Below are 20,319 nucleotides of genomic sequence, written 5' to 3' on the forward strand. Positions count from 1 at the left end.
CCATATATTCATTTCGTGTTCATTATTTTAGAACTTCAGTGGTCACATCCCCCCCCCCTTTATTTTGAGTTTGTTTGAACCATGATAAGCTGTGAAAACTGTAATTGGTTGGTGTATCCTGTATTAGTAAACTTTGTGTTTTATCTTTTTAGTTCAGAATAATTAAAAATTTATCAAAAAATTACAAGTCTAGTTCCTAGAGCATGTATATTTTCAGTTAGATTCCTGAATTATCAGCATTTAAAATTTTTTTCTTTTTCTTTTATTTATTTGAGGGGGAGGGTAGGCAGGGGGAGAGAGAAAGAGAGAGAATGGGCACATCAGGGCCTCCAGTTACTGCAAACGAACTCCAGATGCATGTGTCCCCTTGTGTATCTGGCAAACATGGGTCCTAGGGATTCAAACCTGGGTCTTTTGGCTTTGTAGGCAAGTGCCTTAGCCATTAAGCCATCTCTCCAGCCCAACATTATGTTTTGTTTGCTCTTTGTCTCACCGTCATTGAGAAGGAGTTTCAGACACGAGGACTCATTGTCTCTTTATATTTCCTAAGAGTAAGGACAGTCTTGTGCCTGGCTGCTTCGAGTTCATCAGCTCACGAAAGTATGCTGACATGGCGTAGCACCCTCAGGCCAGTTCTTCCCTTCAGGTCAGGCTGTTGTCCTGGTGGAGCTCTTTACTCAGTGCTGCCAAATGGCAGCCGTAGCATGTTCTCTCCCTGGCTTTTGCAGTCAGCTTCATGTTGCTGGCAGAAAGCACCTAACCAAGAGCCTCTTGTGGGAGGCAAAATTTATTTTGGCTTACAGACTCAAGGGCACACTCTTTGATGGCAGAGGAAAACGATGGCATGAGCAGAGGGTAGAAATCACCTCCTGGCCAACATCAGGTGGATAACAGTAGCAGGAGAGTGTGCCAAACGCTGACAAGGGGAAGCTAGCTATCACACCCATAATCCCACCCCCAGCAATACATCACCTGCAGGAGGCTCCAGATTCCCAAATTGCCACCAGCTGGGGAACTAGCATTCAGAACACATACGTTTAGGAAGGACACCTGAATCAAACCACCACACTGCCTGTCCTTTTGGGGTTACAGTCTTGCTCAATCTGGAAGCACTGCTTGGTGCTCCTTGTTTTTTACCACCCAGACATACTGTAGAATGCACGCACTGTCACCTCTTTTAATTGTTACTCACTTTGGGCTTCACATCTGTGCCTCTGTGATTGGATCAAGGGTACACATTTCTGTCAGGGATACTGCAGGAGTCCTTAGCTCCACATTTCCTCATAGCACAAAACGATATTCCAGCTTGTGTTGTATATTCCTTGCCCTAAGCCTAAAATCAACCACTTTGCAAGAAGTCTGAGTCCTTTTAGGTTGGGATTGATATTTCATGTGCAAAGTTTGAACTTAGCATTCCCCTGATTATAGGACCCTGAGGTGGCCCAAACTAAGACATGTGCATGTGTAGTTGCTCTTGGTATCCATAGATTCTGTATCTGTACTTCTAAGTCCTCAGGTTCCACAGCTGCACATTCAGCTAATCAAAAATACATGGAGGGGGCTGGAGAGATGGCTTAGCAGTTAAGCGCTTGCCTGTGAAGCCTGAGGACCCTGGTTCAAGGCTTGATTCCCCAGGACCCACGTTAGCCAGATGCACAAGGGGGCACACATGTCTGGAGTTCGTTTGCAGTGGCTGGAGGCCCTGGCGTGACCATTCTCTCTCTATCTGTCTCTTTCTCTTTTTTTGTCACTCTCAAACAAATAAAAATAAACTCTATCTACTTACCCATCCATCCATCCATCCATGGAGGAGCTCTTTCTTCTGGCTGGGCCTCCAGGCCTAGTAGGCGGTGTATGTGTGTGTGTGGGGTTCAACCTGGGCCCAGGCCCAGGCAGGAGGGACCTTAGCTCTTCTCTACATGGGCTCCTTTATCACCTCCAGCTCCCCACATGGGAGAAGCACCTTAAACTTTCTTTTCTCTTTTCTTTCCATGTTTTCCCCCCTCCAGGCCCTCCACTTGAGATCTTCAGCCATGTGGGTGCCTTTCCTTGGCTCTGTACTTCCTTCAATAAATATAAATATTTAATAATTTTAAAAAGTACACAGAGGAGTAATTAAGTCTTTATTGAACATATGCAGATTCCTTGCCATTACTCCCTACCCTTAAGTAATGGCATTCCTCCCAATGATACAATAACAATGATTTACATAGCATTTATATTGTAGTATTATAAGCAATCTAAAGAAGTAAAGTACCCAAGAAGTGTAAGCATATGTTTTCTGAAAATACTATGGCATTTCATGCCAGGAACTTGAGTATCAGTGGATTTGGGCATGCATGGGGTCTTGTGGAGTGCCTTTCCCAGCTCCCAAGGGATGAGTACCATCATACTCACATGCATGCACATCTGTACGTGTTCCTACGTCTGCTGTGTAGCATGATCACTGGTGTTTCCACTTCTGCTCCACTGTCGGGTAGTCTGCTCTAGCCTGCTCCTTTCTGAGCCTGTGCCTCCCCTCTTCAGCGAGGACCCCCTTTCCAGTTGAGCAGTGTAGTAACCTCGCACTGTCTCCCTACATGTGAACTCCTTCAGTCCCGAGCCTGTCCGCTGTCTTCTCAATCTTGGTGGTGGTATCTCCCTGTATGAGCTAGTTTCTTGCGCCCTGATGCTGAAGATCTAGGCTGGGTCCCCAGGGCAGTCAGTGTGACTCACACCAGCCCCGGAATGTGGACTACTTTGGGATTTAAAGCTGGTTACACAAAAAAAGAGAGAAGTCAATATTAAATTCATTCAGATTTAGGTCAGAACCAGGTTCAGACAGTAAATCTTTAAGGTTAAGGAGGGATGTTTAGTGTTTTCCAGTGTTGAGGCAGCTTTTGTCTATTCAAGGCTGGAGTATAATTGAGTTAGGGAGTAAAACTATTTCTTGATTTGGAGAGCGGAGTCCTGGAATTCTGTTTAATGTTCACCAAAATGTTGTGGCATCTTTATGTTCATATGTAAAATAAATTTTGAAACAAATTCCAAAGAATAACAACAATGTTCAGATCTCTACACCTTGTCCTTGAACAGGCAGAATAATTGTAAATTGTGAATGGTCATATCAAGATGTTCTTGTGTTTTGTATCTAATGTTAATTCCAGGTATTTCTTTGCTATAAACCAGCCCTGTTCATGTATAAAAGAAATCTTGAGAATGCTTAGGAATTATGATATGTTGTAAGTCTTGGGTAGTAAAGGATATGGCTGACAAAAGCAAAGTCCTAGTCAGGTGTACCGGAGTCTTCTGTCTTTCGTAGGTTGCAGAAGGTCAGATTTGGAAGTGGACTGATGTTGCTGTCTTCTATTGCATTCACAGAGTAATAGGGAGGCTGTTGTTTCAAGCAGGCGTGGGTAGTGAGGTGGGTGAGAGTCAGGGGTTGGGAAGACAGCAAAAGTAGAGGTCCTCAAAGAGGATTCTCTCTCTGTTCTCTGAAATTATTCTGCTCCCCAAAGGACCTTCTGCCAAAGGTTTCCTGGTAGCAAGTACCATGGAGGAATGAAGCCAGGATGACAAGCAGGCAGTGGTTAATCATGATTTAACCTTGCAACTTTCTTTCAGTTATCATAAGGGGAAGGGTGTTGTAAATCACAATTCAGACCTCCCATGACAAAACAAAGCCGAAGTCTCTTACCCCTATCCAGCTTCCCCTCTAGAATCTGGATCTCACTTTAGTTAGTTCTAGGCTGGCCTCGAACTCAAAGTGATTCTCTTACTTTTCTCCCTAGTACTGGGATTAAAAGTTTGCTCCACCATGCCCAACCTTTTTAAAAATATTTTTATTTATTTGAAAGGAAGGAAGGAAGGCAGGAGAGAAAGAGAAGAAAGAGAGAGAGAGAGAGAGAGAGAGAGAGAGAGAGAGAGAGAGAGAGAGAGAGAGAGAAAGAAAGAGAGAGAGAGAGAAAGAGAGAGAAGGAGGGAAGAAGGGAGAATAGGCACACCAGACAGGGCCTCTTGCAACCGTAAACAAACTCCAGATGCCAGTGCCACTTTGTGCATCTGGCTTCATGTGAGTGCTGAGGAATAGAACCCAGGCCATCAGGCTTTGCAAACAAGTGCCTTTAAACACTGAGCTATTTCTCCAGTCCCCAATTCTTGTCAACCAGTGTGATCTGCACAAATCCATGTATTTTGATAATAAATGAATTTTTGAAACTATAAGTATATGCATAATTCTGTCTCCTTTAAAAAAATTACAGCTTTTTGGTAGTTTTTTTATTTAGTGAGAGAGAGAATGAGAATGTGAATGTGTGAGGGTGTGCTAGGGCCTCTGGCTCCTACAAACAAACTCTAGATACATGTTCCGTCTTGTGTATCTGACTTTACATAGCTACTGATGAAATGGAACCCAGGCAGGCAGGCTTTGCAGTCTTGCTCCTTTAACCTTTGAATGATCTCCCCAGCCCTCATAGGTCGGTTAGAAGAATTGATTCTGTAGGTCTTGAAACATAGACCGTGAATATGAGTCTATTGTAATCAATTGAGCATTAGGCCTAGATAGTAGGTGGCAGTTACTCTCATCTTTTCTGCATTCAGAGAGTAATGGTTATAAATCTGTGGCTACTGTATCCTCAGGCACAAAAGAGCTGCATAATATAGAACAGTAGCAGAGGATGTTGTATTCCTAGGACTAAATGGTCTAGGCAGTACATGGATTCCACCCATTTTCTGTTTGTGACTCTGAGCACACATCTGTATGCTTAAGTCTCTGCATCAAGCCTCAAGAAGAGTTGCATATCCTGTGGAAGGTAATGTTGCATGTCCTGACTCTCTTTCAGATGCAGTCTTTGCATTTCAGTTGCGAAATCCAGTGCACAATGGACATGCTCTGTTGATGCAGGATACCCACAAGCAGCTTCTAGAGAGGGGCTACCGGCGCCCTGTGCTGCTCCTCCATCCTCTCGGGGGCTGGACAAAGGATGACGACGTTCCTCTGATGTGGCGCATGAAGCAACACGCTGCAGTGCTGGAGGAAGGGATCCTGAACCCTGAAAACACAGTGGTGGCCATCTTCCCTTCGCCTATGATGTATGCTGGGCCAACCGAGGTAGACTGCTTTTAAGACTGTCCTTGCAACAGTGCTAAGGCTACGCCTGGTAACATAAGTGTGTCACCAACTGGCCTCTAGATTTTTCTCTCACTGTTACATCTACTCCAAACATTAAGCCTGTTTCAGGACTCTTGCCATCAGGAACACCCTCTTGCTGTAGTCCCAAATGAGCTCCCTACTGTTGGGAAGGTTGGGAGATGTTTCTATTGCTCTTGTCCATCCCATCAGCAGATAGAGGGCTGCGTGAGTTGGTGGAGCTGGGAAGGAGTAGCCTAAGGTCTTGGAACCAACCACCAGCCATGTTGCAGACATATTCCTACTATACTGATCTTGTTCCTTTAAGTTCTAAGTCATTTTCTCATGGGAGATTTTGTGTGACTTGCTTTTTCTAAAATTTTTAAGAGCCAAAGGGACCTCAGTGGGAGGAATCGTTTGGTATATTTGTCAATCAGCTCTCTGCCACTAGAAGAAAATCCTGAGATAATGGACTTGTAAACAGGAAAGGTTTACTTTGGCTCATAGTTTTGAATTCTTCAGTACATAATCAATTGGTCTTGTTGCTTTTGGCCTGTGGTAAAATAGCCCCTCATGTGGAAATGAATAGCAGAGCAAAGTATTTTCATTGTCGCCTGAGAGTGAAAGAAGGGACAAGGCAGGGAGGCCACTGTTCCAGAACCTTCACCAAACACCTCTCACTGGCCCCGCCACCTTGCAGTGGTGCTACAGTGCATAGCAAGCCTCCAGTACATGGGCCTTTTCAGGTCCTAACTGTTGAATTCCATGGCCGGCTCTCAAGACATACGTCCATGTGAGTGTGCAGTGCATTCAGTATCTTAGAAAAATCTTCAGGTGTTCTTCATCTATGAAGGACTGGAGCAGAATTGAGTCAGGAAGTAAAACTGCTTCTTGACACAGGGGAAAGGTCTTAGAATTCCACTTGTGGTCAAAGAGAATGTTTGAGATCTTTATAGATCCATACGTAAAGAAGATGAAAATTAGGTTTTAGCTTCAAGGCAGAACAGAGTAGGCTTTTAAAAAATATTTGTTGAATGAATGAATAAATCACTGAGTGATCTCAAAACGGTGGTAGGAAGTTCCCAGCCAGTTTCTTAATGCATTTCCAAGATAAAAGTGGAATGCATACTATTATTGCATTCTTTTTCATCCCTGACCTAGGATGAGATGGATTCATTAAGATTTATCTGAGATGCAAATGCATTTTTTAAAAAGATCTAAGTAATTTTAGTGTACATCGTCTTGTTTTTTTTTTCCTAAGAGAAAGAATTAAAATAGATCATAAAACTATTCTTTGGAACTGAGCCTAAAGGTTTTTATTGGAGTTTAACTTATGAGGTGGTATTCTCTGTTGCTTCTGTACCCAAGAGAAACACAAACCAAACTATAACAACATGCTAAAAGATTGAAATGGAGCCGGGCGTGGTGGCGCACGCCTTTAATCCCAGCACTCGGGAGTCAGAGGGAAGAGGATTGCTGTGAGTTCATGACCACCTTGAGACTACATAGTGAATTACAGGTCAGCCTAAGCTAGAGTGAGACCCTACCTCGAAAGAAAAAAAAAAAAAGAAAAGATTGAAATGTATTTGACTGTTCTCCTAGGTCCAGCTTTACTAATACAGTGAGCCTTCCGTGACAGGCAAACTGCTCACATACCTCTTCCTTCTTGGCTGCAGTAAGGTGTTGGTCGGAATGGGCCAGAAATGGCCCTTTAACTGGGCACTACTGTGACCTGAGTTCTTGTGTCTCAAAGAACTCACTGCTTTGGAAATAAACAGCTTTTTTCCGGTTGTTTCCCAGCTGATGCTGACGGCACCATTCACCATCCGCATTGTTTTGTCAGTTGGCTGAAGCTCTGCCAAATTATAGGGTTGCTATCGCCTCTACTGTGGGACTAGACCAAGTGAATTTGGGATTAGAACTAAGTTTATGATGAATTACATTAAGGGTCAGTCAGGAAAGTAGAGGAATTGAACTTCCCCCATGTGGGACCTGACTTGTCCTCGTTCTGATTCTATGTGCTGTATCAGAAAGTGCATAGATGTGACCTTATCAACTAAGTTAACTAAAACTGCTTTTTCCAGAGCAGGAGTAGGAGGATAGATGAATAACAGGGTGGTCAGCAAAGTCCTTCCCTGAAGAGCTGCTGTAACTTGTCAGCTGTGCTGCTTTATGTAGATTGGAAAGATTTCCCATCTTTCCTTTGTCAGGCATGTTTCTGAAGTAGATACCTAAAAGGCAAGTGGCTCGCTTTGGCTGTCTCCCTCCTCCCAAGGCAAGTTGGATAGTTGATAATGTCTGTCCTCCATCCTAGGTTCATGGCTGAGGCATCTATTACAAAAGACAGATCAGCACAATTACTTGATTCTAGTCTTTTTTTTTAATTAGGAAAATATTTTTGTGTTTGTTATGTGGCATGGGTGTACTTATGTGTAGTATCCATGTATGTTCACACATGTTTCAGAGGCTAGAGGAGGACATTGGTTGTCCTCTGTTACTGTTCTATGTTCTTGAAACAGTCTCTCATTGAACCCAGAGCTCACTAGCCAATGAGCATCAGCAGCCCTCCTGTCTCTGCCCCTCCTTGCTGGGGTTACAGGCCTGTACTGCCATGCCCATCATTTTACATGGGTGCTGGGGATCAAACTTAGGTCCTAATGTTGCAGATCAAGGACTTTTACCCACTGAACCATCTCCCCAACCCTAACTCTCTGCTCTTACGTGACATAAGAAAGTGAAGGATCTTCACTTTCAGAAGTGAAGCTCCAAGGAAACCTGTGGAATCTACTCTGGTTTGATGCAGAGTGGACAGTTGGCAGAGGAAGGTGGACAGTGGGAGTATGATCTAACAGGGACTTAGCAAGTCCTGTTGTTTACATTCTTCTCTGCCCCCTTCACTTCAGAGAGAGGGGCATTCCTTCCTCCATATGCAGGGAGGGTACCAAGATTTTTTTTGACTCACCTTAGAGGAAGGTCAGCTGGATGCCATGCCTGCTGCAGGGGAGGAGGAGCAGGGAGGAGAGTCGCCTTCCTGGTTCTGCTTTCTCAGATGCAGCGTTGCTGTATTAGTGATAGCATGTCCCCTGCTCTGTCGGTGTGCTGGCTCGTGCAGGACCTGCCCTGGCCTCTCAGCGACTCTGATCACTACCCACAAGAGCAGGTCAAGTGAAAGCAGTACAGGAGTGGGTGAGGGGTTTGCCGCCAACGGGTTTGTAATCTCTTAGTCTTCTGTAGGCTTTTCTGAGCTGTATTTATATGCATGCCAGTGGTTGTCTAAAAGATGCACTCATAGGATTAGACATTCTTTAAGGTTACATTCTGTTCTAATCATTTCCCTAATTTGTCCCATCTTAACTTCATATTAAATTGACATGCATATAGGAGAAAGGACATATTTCATAAGTTTGGAGATAAAATTTTCCTGTTTGACCGTGTACATACAGTTAACACCCAGATACTTTTTTATGTTAATTTTTATACAGGTTATTCTCTTTTATCCCTTTACCCCAGCTCCCGTTAGCCCTGGAGTGGAGTTGTGGTTTCACTGTGCGATCATGAAGGCCTCAGTCAGACCCTGTGGGGTAGCTGGAGACTGTGCCTTGGGATATTTCTACCCACTCTGTGGCTCATACAGTTTCTCTGCCACTTCTTCCGCAATGTTCCCTGAGCCATAGCAGGCCTTTTGGCAGTCTAATTTAGTGTTGAGTTCTCTGTAGCCTCTGGATTTCTGTTTCGATAGGTTTTGATTGATCATCATGCTTGTCACCCTCAACCTGGGGCTGGTTGTCAGGTTAGTAGTAAGAGCAGTGCTCATGTTGTCACGTTCCCTGCAGTTTCTCCCAGGCCACGGCAGATGTGGTTACACTAGCTTTTTAGTCTCATGAGCTCCCAGTGGTTGAGTGTTGATATAATTTTCTATGCTACTGCAGTCTTATTTGGGAATCCTTTCCCTATGCCTATATTGTGAAGTGTTCGCTCTGCTTTTTCTTCTAGTTATTTTAGACTTGCAGGTCTAATATTGAGGTCCTTGCTCCATTTAGAGTTGACTTTTGTGCAGGGTGAGAGCAGTGGGCCTAACTTCATTCTTCTACATGTGGTTGTCCAATTTCTCCAGCATCATTTGTTGAAGATGCTGTCTTTTCTCCAGTGTGTGTGTGTGTGTGTGTGTGTGTATTTTCTTTTGGTGGTGGTGGTGGATGGTGAGTAGGTGGGTAGTGGTGGTGGTGGTAGACCACTTTGTATTTTTGATCCCTTTGTCAAAGATTAGGTAGCTGTAGTTGCTTAGATTTAGAGATGGGTCTTCTATTCTATTGTATTGATCTGTGTGCCAGATGCTTTTTGAACAAAACTTTATTCCAGTGTCCAGAAGCCCTACTTCCTGACCCCTCCAGTTCATGCCTTACTTACCACAATAGTCACAGCCTTCATTTCCAGTTCCATAGACTCTGTTCACTTGTGATGAAGGTCATATACCTTGGGAAACTGGCTGAGAACAAGGCATCGGTTCAGAACATTCAGGAGAGAGAGATTGTGGAGTCAGTACTATGGAAGGGAAGAGGACAAGGAGCAGGATTTGGCATAGGGAGAAAATGAGCTGCAGTTCAGTCTTGGGGCCTTTACATATATTAAGTAACATAATCCTCACAGCAGGCATATTACACAGCCGTAACATTAACTTTAGACCAAATTACAAGTAAATAATTTTGTGTTATAAAAACTATTGTAAGGTCCATGAGAAACATTCCCACAGTTCTTTCCCATAGGTCATTGCCATATTTCATTCTTACATTTTGTTCTCACAATTTGTTTTTGAAATTTACACCACAGGAGTGAGTGAGGGGTGAATGTGTGAGGAATATGGGTCTTTAGGCTTCTCAGGCAAGCACCTTAGCTTCTAAACCATCTCTCCAGCCCTCCATTGTTCAACAGACATTTTTGGTAGTTTATCTCTCTCCCCCAATATTGTGTTTGCTTAGACCTCTCAGGTCAGTTCACAAGCTTTTAGGCAAGCTTGGCTATTAATAATTTCCTACTCTAAACTTTTGGTTTGTGTGAGGGTAGCTAGGAGGTTGCAAGAAGCAGATGCTGAAGGTAGCTGATGTGATTTTGTCTTTTTTTTTTAATGTTTTATTTTTTTGAGAAAGAAAGAGGCAGAGAGTGGGGGGTTGGGTAGGAGAGAGAGAGAGAGGGTGCACTGGGGCCTCTAGCCACTACCAGCATATGTGCCATCGCGTGCATCTGGCATATGTGGGTACTGGGGAATCGAACCTGGGTCCTTAGGCTTTACAGGCAAGCCTTAACTGCTAAGCCATCTCTCCAGCTTGAGAGTCTTGTGTAAAGCCTTAAAACATCTAGCTATAGAGCTGGGAGCTGGGGCTGAAGCTTGGGTCGGTCTAACTCTGCCTTGTCCTACTACTGACCTGCACACTCCCTGGCTGCACGGCATCCATGTTCCTTTTTCCAGGCCCACTGCTGCCAGAGGCCTGGACGTAGTCTTGCCTTGACAGTGGGAGAGAAGGCTGGCAAAGAAGTCAGGTGCTGTGGTGCCTATTCAACTTCTGGCTCTGTAGGAAGAGTATCAAAGGCTCTGTGAAGTTGTATCTGCCTGGGTCTCTAGAGCTCTGCTTGGAGTGGAATGTGGAGCTTGTCAGGAAGCCTCAGGGATCCTCCCCAGCAGTGGGATTAGACATGCACTGCTGTGCCTTTTACATGGGAGCTAGGGATTTGAACTCAGGTCCTTATGCTTGCAGTGCTTTACTGAATGAGTCATTTCCTCAGCTCTCTTTTTTGGTGAGACAGGGTCTTGCTAGGTAACCTTGGCTGGCTGTAACTCACTGTGTAGACCAGGCTAGGCTCAAACTTACAGTGATACTGTGAACATGGGTGTGGGCCACCACTCTGTCCATTTATTTTTCTGTAATACCTCACTTATGCGTTTGGTTTATTGGCCGCTTTTAAGTGAAGAATTTTCTTGTAATTAAAAAACAAACAAACAAAACAAAACCTCATTTTTGTAGTTTTCCAGTGACATCAGGAAAAAGTCTGCCGGTGATACATATTTGCCAACTCATAATAATAAAATAAAAACATTGAGTCTTCTCTAATCGTTTTCTTTAGGTCATTTAGAAGGCATTGGTACCAGATTTGTTTCCATAGCACAAATGCCTTTCTGAACAGTGAACAGCTGTTGAGCCTGTGTGGTTATCAGCAGGGTGTTCCTCATTTTCCAGTCTATAAAGATTTAATGGCTTGATTCCTAAATTCCATTTTAGGAAGGGAGTGCAGGGGAAAATTTATTTTCTAAAACTTAAAATGGTGTTGTGAATGTATATTTTTATCTATATGAGTAATTAGTTGACAAATAGGGAAACCAGTTTGTTTCATGTCATAAAATCTATCTCTTAAGGGGAATGAATAATGCTTTCTAGGATCTGTCATGTAAAAGTGCTGAAAGTAAGATATATTTGAATATGTATGACTAACAGCTATATCCTGGGGAGCATGTGAAGTTTTAATGAGAATTGCCAGTTACATTTTGAGAGGTGAGGTGCTTTGTTGGAGGTAGGGACTTCCCTCTGCCCTAAAAGTTTTCCATGCATTGTTAAATAACTCCTTGACAGAACTGGATTCTGTGTAAGTAATACATTTAATAAATAGGGACAGTTGTACCACTTTTGTGTCTGGCTTACTTGGGCAGCATTATGAATTGAACCCTGGCCAATAGGCTTTGTAAGCATGTGCCTTTAACTGCTGAGCCATTTTTCAAGACCCTTGATTGCTTTTTGACTTTGATTATATATACAATTTTTTTTTGTTTTTGATTTTTCAAGGTAGAATCTTGCTGTAGCCCAGGATGACTTGGGATTCACTGTGTAGTCTCAGGGTAGCCTCACTTATGGTGATTCTCCTACCTTTGCCTCCTGAGTGCTGGGATTAAAGGCATGAGCCATCACACCTGGCACTCATTCTCATTTTCTCATATTCTCATTCTCTCTCTCTCTCTCCATATATATATTTTTAAAAACTATTTTTAAAAACTACTGAATGAACATCTATGAATTGTCCTTTACTTGAGAACTGTAGTTTACATCTACCACGTACCCTTAGCAATCCTATCTGAGCAATCCTATCTGTCTGCTGCCATTCACTTCCTCCATCAGATGATCACTGTCCTGAATTTTGTAATTTTCTTGTCTACACACACACACACACACACACACACAGAGAGAGAGAGAGAGAGAGAGAGAGAGAGAGAGAGAGAGAGAGAGACATGTAGTTTTATCACATGTGAATATGAATGTTTATATGACATATGTCTTAGCCTCATTTGGTTTCCGACTTTACTAACAGCACAAAATTTTACTCTGTCCTTTTGGACTTGCTGCCATTTCTTACACTGTTACCACTTATAGATACATTTGTATTGTCAAGGTCATCCATGTGATTGTGGATGAGACTGTAGTTTCTTTATTCTCACTACAAGACATAGTGTTTCATTAGGAGAATGTACTGTAATTTTCTAAGAATTTTCCATTGTTAAACATTTATGGCATTTCCTTTTTTGATATCTATCTATCTAACATATACATATATAATATATATATGTATATGATAGATAGATATAGATAGATATATTAGTACTATCTATCATATATATGTATATGTTAGATAGATAGATATATTAGTTCTGTGAACAGTGCTACGATAATTTATTTATTTGCATGTGTGTTGAGGTGGGGAGGGCTTACCAGGGTCTCTTGCATCTACAAACAGTGCCCATACTATATTACATGGGTGGCTGTGGGGAATTGAACCCAGACCAGTTGACTTTGTAAACAAGTTCCTTTAACTGATAAGCCATATTTCTAGTCCCTTCTATAATTTTTTGTTTCCGATATGTAGTAAGAGTTTCTTCTAGGAATTGTATTTCTGGATTCTATGATATAGATACCCGACTTGAGATGGTAATACAAAATTATTTTTAAAATAATTGTGTCTGTTTATATTCAGTGATATATGAGGGAACCTAATCCATGAGGTCTTCCATTTGGTATGATGTGTGTGTGGGTTCATGTACACGTGAGAGTATATGTCTAGAGGCCAGAGATCAGTGTTGAATTTCTTCCTCAGTTGCAGTTGCTTCTCTACCGTATTTTGCCAGGCTAGCTAGTCATCATGTCCTGGAGATCTTCCTGTCTCTCTACCTGACAGTTTCTGGGCTTACAAGCATGCGCCACCACACCCGGCATTCTGATGATCTGATGCAGGTCCTCATGCACAGCACGCGCTCTATAGACTGGACCATCTCCCTGGTCCTCTTGTTCTTTTCTTTTTTTTTTTTTTAATTTTTTTTAAAAATTTTTTATTTATTTGAGAGTGACAGACACAGAGAGAAAGACAGATAGAGGGAGAGAGAGAGAATGGGCACGCCAGGGCTTCCAGCCTCTGCAAACGAACTCCAGACGCGTGCGCCCCCTTGTGCATCTGGCTAACGTGGGACCTGGGGAACCGAGCCTCGAACCGGGGTCCTTAGGCTTCACAGGCAAGCGCTTAACCGCTAAACCATCTCTCCAGCCCCTCTTGTTCTTTTCAAGGAACTAGCCAGACCTCATAATGTCCTGTCTCCGTGGGGTGAGTCTCTTCTGTGCATCTGTACAGCCCTGACTGCCTTTCTTCACGGTGCTGTCTGTCTGTCATGCCTTCACTCATGCTGCTGGCGCTCACATGTCTGTCTGTATTCCAGACCTGGATATCAGGTGTTGTCTGTGTTCCAAACCTGGAAATCAGGTGTCTTGGATGTCTGCCACATCACTTCTAAATTTACTTTATTCTTAACCCCTCTATTTTTGTTGATTAAAAGTTCATTTGAAAATCTTGGACTCATCACTGGCTACATTTTTGACCCCTACACTGTGCCAAGTTCATTCTCTAAAATGCTGTTGTCTCTTCCAAAAGATCTAGACCTGCCTGTTCTCTGGTCGTGCTGGAACAACAGATACTGGGCTTGCATTCCTGTGCTGGCCTTGCCCTCTTGCTGAATTCAACTATAAAGTTAAATAGCAAAACACCTGTTTAAAAGCATGGGAAACCAAGCCATAGTATGGTCCTGTAAGATGGAGAGTGAGCCCTTAGTTCTCTGTGTGGAGGCAGTTTGCTGAACTGGAACTCTGGCCCTCAGCTGGAATCCGGCACAGTGGCCTCAAGCTAGGGAAGCAGAGTTGGGAAGGGCGGACAGCACAGGCTATGAGCAGAACATTACGAGGCTACTCCTCATCTTTCACTGAACAGTGTTCAGACCAAGACTGTGATGAGACCTGCACAGTGGTTGAAATGGAAATACTGCAGGCGACAGAGTTGGAAGATGACATTTCATCCTAGCCAGAGTGCAGAGACTTTCTTAAATCCCAGGTGCTCAGCAGAGATACTGTGGTAACATTCCTGAAAGAGTAAGGACCATTCTTTTGAGAGTGTCCAGTGGTCTGGTCCAGTCAGGATGTAGAAATCCCATAGAATTTATACATAGAAAACTTGAAAAAGTTTAAAGTTAATAAATAGGGCAGTAGCTATAAAAATGTCCCATGAGGGCTGGAGAGATGGCTTAGTGGTTAAGCACTTGCCTGTGAAGCCTAAGGACCCCGGTTCGAGGCTCGGTTCCCCAGGTCCCACGTTAGCCAGATGCACAAGGGGGTGCACGCATCTGGAGTTCGTTTGCAGAGGCTGGAAGCCCTGGCGCGCCCATTCTCTCTCTCTCCCTCTATCTGTCTTTCTTTCTGTGTCTGTCGCTCTCAAATAAATAAATAAAAATTAAAAAAAAAAATGTCCCATGAATGCTAAGGAGTACACTGGATGAGTGACGTTACCAAAGACAGAATAAGCTGGGGAAAGGGTCCCGGCTTCAGCTGTCATTGGAGAAGGATGTGAACCATGGATTGGGGTGAATCTAGGAAATAGCCATCTGGGGTGCAAGTGAGCACACGTTGGAGCTGGGGCTGCAGAGGACTAGAGATTCACTGCTGGACGCAGCGTTGGTGTGTGCTTGTGACCATGTTAGGAAGGCTGCAGCCTGGTGGCCACAACTCAGAGCACTGAGGTTGATGAGGAACTGTGCACTTTGCCAGTGGTGCCAGGGCACTGCAACAGGTGTTTTGAAACACAGTTACTCTAGAGGTTACACAGTGCCAAGAAGAAAACCAAACGCAACTTCTTAGGTCTAGGAAGAGAAGCCTTCTTCCTCCTGCGGTGTTTCACTCATGCCCTTACTGCGTATGCTTTCTGTAAAGGGGAATGCTTGAAGAGTTTAATTCATTCCCTTGGAGCAGGTACTGAGAGGGGAATTTAAAGTAGGTAATTGGCATAAAAGGTTAGATTGGCTCTGCATGTTGAGGCATAAGGCCAAGCCTCCAAAAAGATAAGTGGGGCTGGAGAGATTGTTCAGTGGTTAAAAATGCTTCCTGTGTATGTAAGCCTGAGGGCCTGATAGGTTCTGAGATCACCTGTGTTTGATGCCCTAGCACCCAGGTACACATCTGCTCCTGGCCGTGGACTCCAGTAACCCCTTTCCTGCAGGGAGCCGAGATTAGAGAATGGCTGGGTTTGTGAAAACAGCAAAGCTCTGGAATCAGAAATGACTGTGTCTTATGGAAACGTGGATGAGCCATAGAGGAGGGACAGTTGATGTTCTTCTCTGATCTCTGCACGCATGTGCACATGTCAACACATAATCATGCATCCACCACCCCACCATACTATGTACATGCATACCACACTATACCACAATATTGCATACATGCACATGCAAAAAAGGATAAGACATGTTAGTCAATTATGTGCTTGTTAGAATTGACTTGCTAGGGAAACAACACTATTAATATTCCTTAAATCATTCCTAAGTCCAGTTTGTCATTGTTAGAAATACAAAGAATCCAGAAAGTGACTATAATCTAGGTTTATGATCTAGAATAATCTCTAGAAAGATAACTTGAGATGACCCTGATTTTGAAATCAGCAAATAAGAGCATAATCGCTTTCTAAAGGAAAATATGATTTTAGGAATTCGAGTATCTCAGAAAAAGAAAAATATTGACATTATCTTTAAAAAAAATCAAATGGAAATCCAGGCACTAAAAATTAATTTCTGAAGTGAAAGAATAACTGGAATGCTTAAAGGGAGACAGGAGAGAAGATGAGAACACGTGGAAGAAAAATGTTTAAAATAATAGGACTGGGGTGGCGGCTCAGTGGATACGGTGCTTGCTGTGCAAATGTGAGTGCGTGAGCTCAGATTCCCAGAACCCACATAAAAGCTGGACACGCTGGCAGGCGCCTGTAATTCCAGTATCCCTAGAGTGAGAAAGGAAGTCAGAGAGGAGAATTTCCCAGAAGGTCACGGGCCAGCTAATCTGGTGAACAAGAAGAAACCCTTCCTCAGACGTGATGCAGGTGAGACTGACATACGCCTCTCCTCACACACATGAGCATACACACGACCCAAGAAACAGTGAAACAGAAAAAAAAAAAAAAATTGGTGAAAAACATTTAACTACACACTTCTTTGTTTTGTTTTTTCGAGGTAGGGTCTCACTCTGGCCCAGGCTGACCTGGAATTCACTATGTAGTCTCAACTTTACAGCGGTCCTCCTACCTCTGCCTCCTGTGTGCTGGGATTAAAGGTGTGTGCCACCATGCCTGGCTATAACTACAAATTTAAATAATGCATCACAAGATAAATCCAAAGAAAAACACAGCTAGGCCTAGTCAGTTAGCAGGAAACTAAATGTAAAGAGTAGAGGACTTTGGGTGTTGGAGGGGGGAATATTTCATAGGAACAGTAGGAATGATGGTTGATGTCTCAGAAACAACCAGAAGCATTGGCATAACATTGTAAAGAGAGAATCGAAAAGAAAAAGGAAAAGGAAAAGGAAAAATGGAGTCTGTATTCAAGTAAACATTTTTTTAAAAAGTAAAGGTGAGAAAAGACATTTTCAGATAAATGAGATGTGAGAATTTGGTCAAGGGGTAAGGATTGTTCTGAAACCTTCAGCAGACTTCCGCAGAACACTCACGTATTCACGCCGTAGGGCGAGGAGGGCGGAAAAAGCAGGGCTGACATTTGCATCTTTCCAAAATGAGGAGCGTTTTCTTGTCCAGGACTACCAAGATGGGGCACAGAGAAGTCATGTAGAGACAAGTGCGTGCTTGCTAAGCATAGTGAAATTATAGTTAGAAAATAAAACAGCTGTGACTTGGTCATAGATGTAAGTAAAGTACAAAGTCCGTTATTTGTTCTCTTGGCCATTGTAGATTCTTGGGAAATTTCCAGGCATTCCACAGTCAGACACCATGCTGGCCTCTGAATGCTGCAAGATAAATCAGACCCGTGTCTGCTGGGAGACCATGTGCAGCTCTCCCTGGGCTTTAGTGACATCTGTGCTCTTAGCAAGTAGTCACTGGAGGCAGACTTGCAATCTCTAGTTAAAGCATACTAGCTTCTCATTAATTTATAACTTGACTCATAACAGGCCTTTATTTTATTTGAGTGTATAGTGCGCGTGTGTGTGATCGTGTGTGGGCATGTGTGTGGAGCTGGTGCTTGTGGAGGCCAGCTGTCAGTGTTGGGTGTTCCTCAGTTGCTGTCCACTTTATTTGTATTTTTCATTTTTTGTTTTTTGAGGTAGGGTCTCACTCTAGCCCAGGCTGACCTGGAATTCACTATGTAGTCTCAGGGTGGCCTTGAACTCACGGCGATCCTCCTACCTCTGCCTCCCATTGCTGGGATTAAAGGTGTGCACCATCATGCCTGGCACTCCACTTTATGTTTTGAAACAAGGTCTCACACTGAATTTACAGTTAACCAGTTCTGCTAGACTAGCTGGTAAGCAAGCCCCATGGATCCTCCTGTGCATTGCTGTGTCTGGGTTTTACCTGGATCCAAACTCACATCCTCATGCCAACCCTTTTTCTTAAGTATGTGTGTATGTGCACATGCTCATGTGTGTGACTGTGGGTGCACATGTGCCGAGACGTGAAGGTCAGAAGATACCTTTCAGATTTTTTTTGTATTATTTTAATGAGAGAGTGAGAAAGAAAGATAGATAGAATTGGTGTGCCAGGGCCTCCAGCCACTGCAGTTGAACTCCAGACATGTGTACCACCTCGTATGTATGTGCAACCTTGTACACTTGTGTCTCTGGCTTATGTGGGACCTGGAGAGTAGAACATGGGTCCTTAGGCATCACAGGCAAGTGCCTTAACCACCAATCATATCTCCAGCCCATCTTTCAGTTTTGAGGCAGGGTCTTTCGTTGTTCATTGCTCTGTTCATTAAGCTAATTGGCCCATGAGATTTTTGGAAAACCCCGTCTTCCCCTTCTTTCTCACTGTGGGCACATTGGAGTTGGAAACCCCACCACAGCTTCTGGAGACCCGAGCTTTGAAAGCAGAAACTCGTGCTCATGTAGCAAGTGCTTTTTCCCTGAGCCCCCCAGGCTTTCTTTTTATTTGTGTCTTGTAATTTAAGAATGATTCCGAGTCTGTGGAGATGGCTCAGCAGGAAAGAGCACATTCTGTGCAAGCATGAGGGTCTGAGAGGGCCTGATTTACCCAGAGTAGGATTTCCATAACATCCATTTAGTAAATAGTGGGGCCTGGCCACGCACTCTCTAACTCCAGTTTTGAGGGCAGTGGAGACCGGAGAAATGAGGGACTGGCTGGTTGTCCAGTCTGACCTAAAACAGCATTAGTGGACTGTGGTGAGAGAATCCCAAGAAAACCTTAAGGTGGACACCCAACATTCTCTTGTGGTCTGTGTATGCGCATGCACAGGTGCACATATCTGCACATGCATGCATACAACACAACACATGATACCACGTACACACAGTAAAAAAAATGATGCTTCTAGGAGAAGCATGTAAATTAAAAATACTCATATTGAGGCTGGCTTTAACAGTTAAGACACTTGCCCGTGAAGCCTAAGGACTCAGGTTCAATTCCCCAATATCCATGTAAGCCAAATAAACAAGGTGACTCATGCATTTGGAGTTCATTTACAGTGGTAGGAGGCCCTGGTATGCCCATTCTGCCTGCGTCTTACTCTCTATCTCTCAAATAAATAAATTAAAACATATTATAAAATAAAATAACTTCTAGAAAAATATGTCATCTGCAGGAGGATCCATACTCCATGTTTGATCTCTTTACACTTAATTTACTCATATAACCTGTGGTTGAGTCAGTTGATTTAATTTTCTGATGTTTTAACAAGATTCCAAATTAGAACAGGAGCTGAGCTCAAGGCTAGCCTGAACTAATGAGTGAGTTTGAGACAATCTTGGGATAACCTAGTCTCAAAAACCAGATAAAATTAGAACTGGCCATTGCCCATAAAATGCTCTGTGACCCCCGTAAGGTATTAAATTTTTCTGGGCACCAGTTTTTTGTTTTCATATTAGAAGGGAAAATGGTTTTCATTAAGTGATCAGAGTTTCAAACCATAATAAAATTATGTCAAATTATTCCAAGTTTACCAAACTTTTTAGGTTCGAATAATAGGGGAAAACATTTGATGAACAAATGAAGTTCACTGAAGTACAGAGAACTGGACTTCCTTGTAGTCAGACTCAGTCTGAGCAGCCCCAGTTTCCATTAGGCAGTAAAGACTTTTCATTGAAATGGAGTTGCAAAGTGATTAGCTTATGATCAAATTCTGACTTACACTTTCATGTAGCTTCTGAGTTTGAATTAGCTGAGCTCTTTTGTGTATCTTTTGTACAGGGGCAGAGTGAGAGAACACAGTTCTCAAGGAGACCTGTCAGTCTGAGTGTGGGTGAAGACAGGTAGCTTGACCCTGTTTGTAGGGAACAAGCAAGTGTTGGCAGCAGTGTTTGCACTCTTGTTCATTTGGAACCTTTCAGAGTTTAACATAAGCGGTAGCAGTGCTAAGGTAGAAAAAAAAATGGAGTCACAGGGCCTCAGGCTCCTTTCTGTTTAGCTGGTAAATAAATGATGGAAAAGAACCTGGAGAGCACCAGGGAGGCGTTTTATGGACCACATTTGAAGTTCTGCATATCACTTCTGTTCTGCTCCTCAGTCACAATTCAACCAAATGGCCACACATGCTTTATGCTTATAAAAGAGAATAGAAGGATCAAGACCCATAGAAACAGGTACATGGAAAACAAAGCAGATAGTAAAAAGTAATTATTCTAGAAAAT

The 20,319-nt window shown here is 43.1% G+C and overlaps 1 protein-coding gene across 3 annotated transcripts in view; it reads left to right on the top strand.

The window, feature by feature from the left end:
- Papss1 (3'-phosphoadenosine 5'-phosphosulfate synthase 1) overlaps positions 1-20,319 on the top strand; it is a 116,067-nt gene that overhangs the window by 78,609 nt on the left and 17,139 nt on the right. For all 3 annotated transcript variants that reach the window (XM_004671433.2, XM_045143272.1, XM_045143273.1), the window contains one exon: positions 4,821-5,089. In XM_004671433.2, the coding sequence (XP_004671490.1) occupies positions 4,821-5,089 (269 nt within the window). The remainder of the gene's footprint in view (positions 1-4,820; positions 5,090-20,319) is intronic.

This window comes from Jaculus jaculus, chromosome 2 (assembly GCF_020740685.1).
Source record: "Jaculus jaculus isolate mJacJac1 chromosome 2, mJacJac1.mat.Y.cur, whole genome shotgun sequence".
NCBI lineage: Eukaryota > Metazoa > Chordata > Mammalia > Rodentia > Dipodidae > Jaculus > Jaculus jaculus.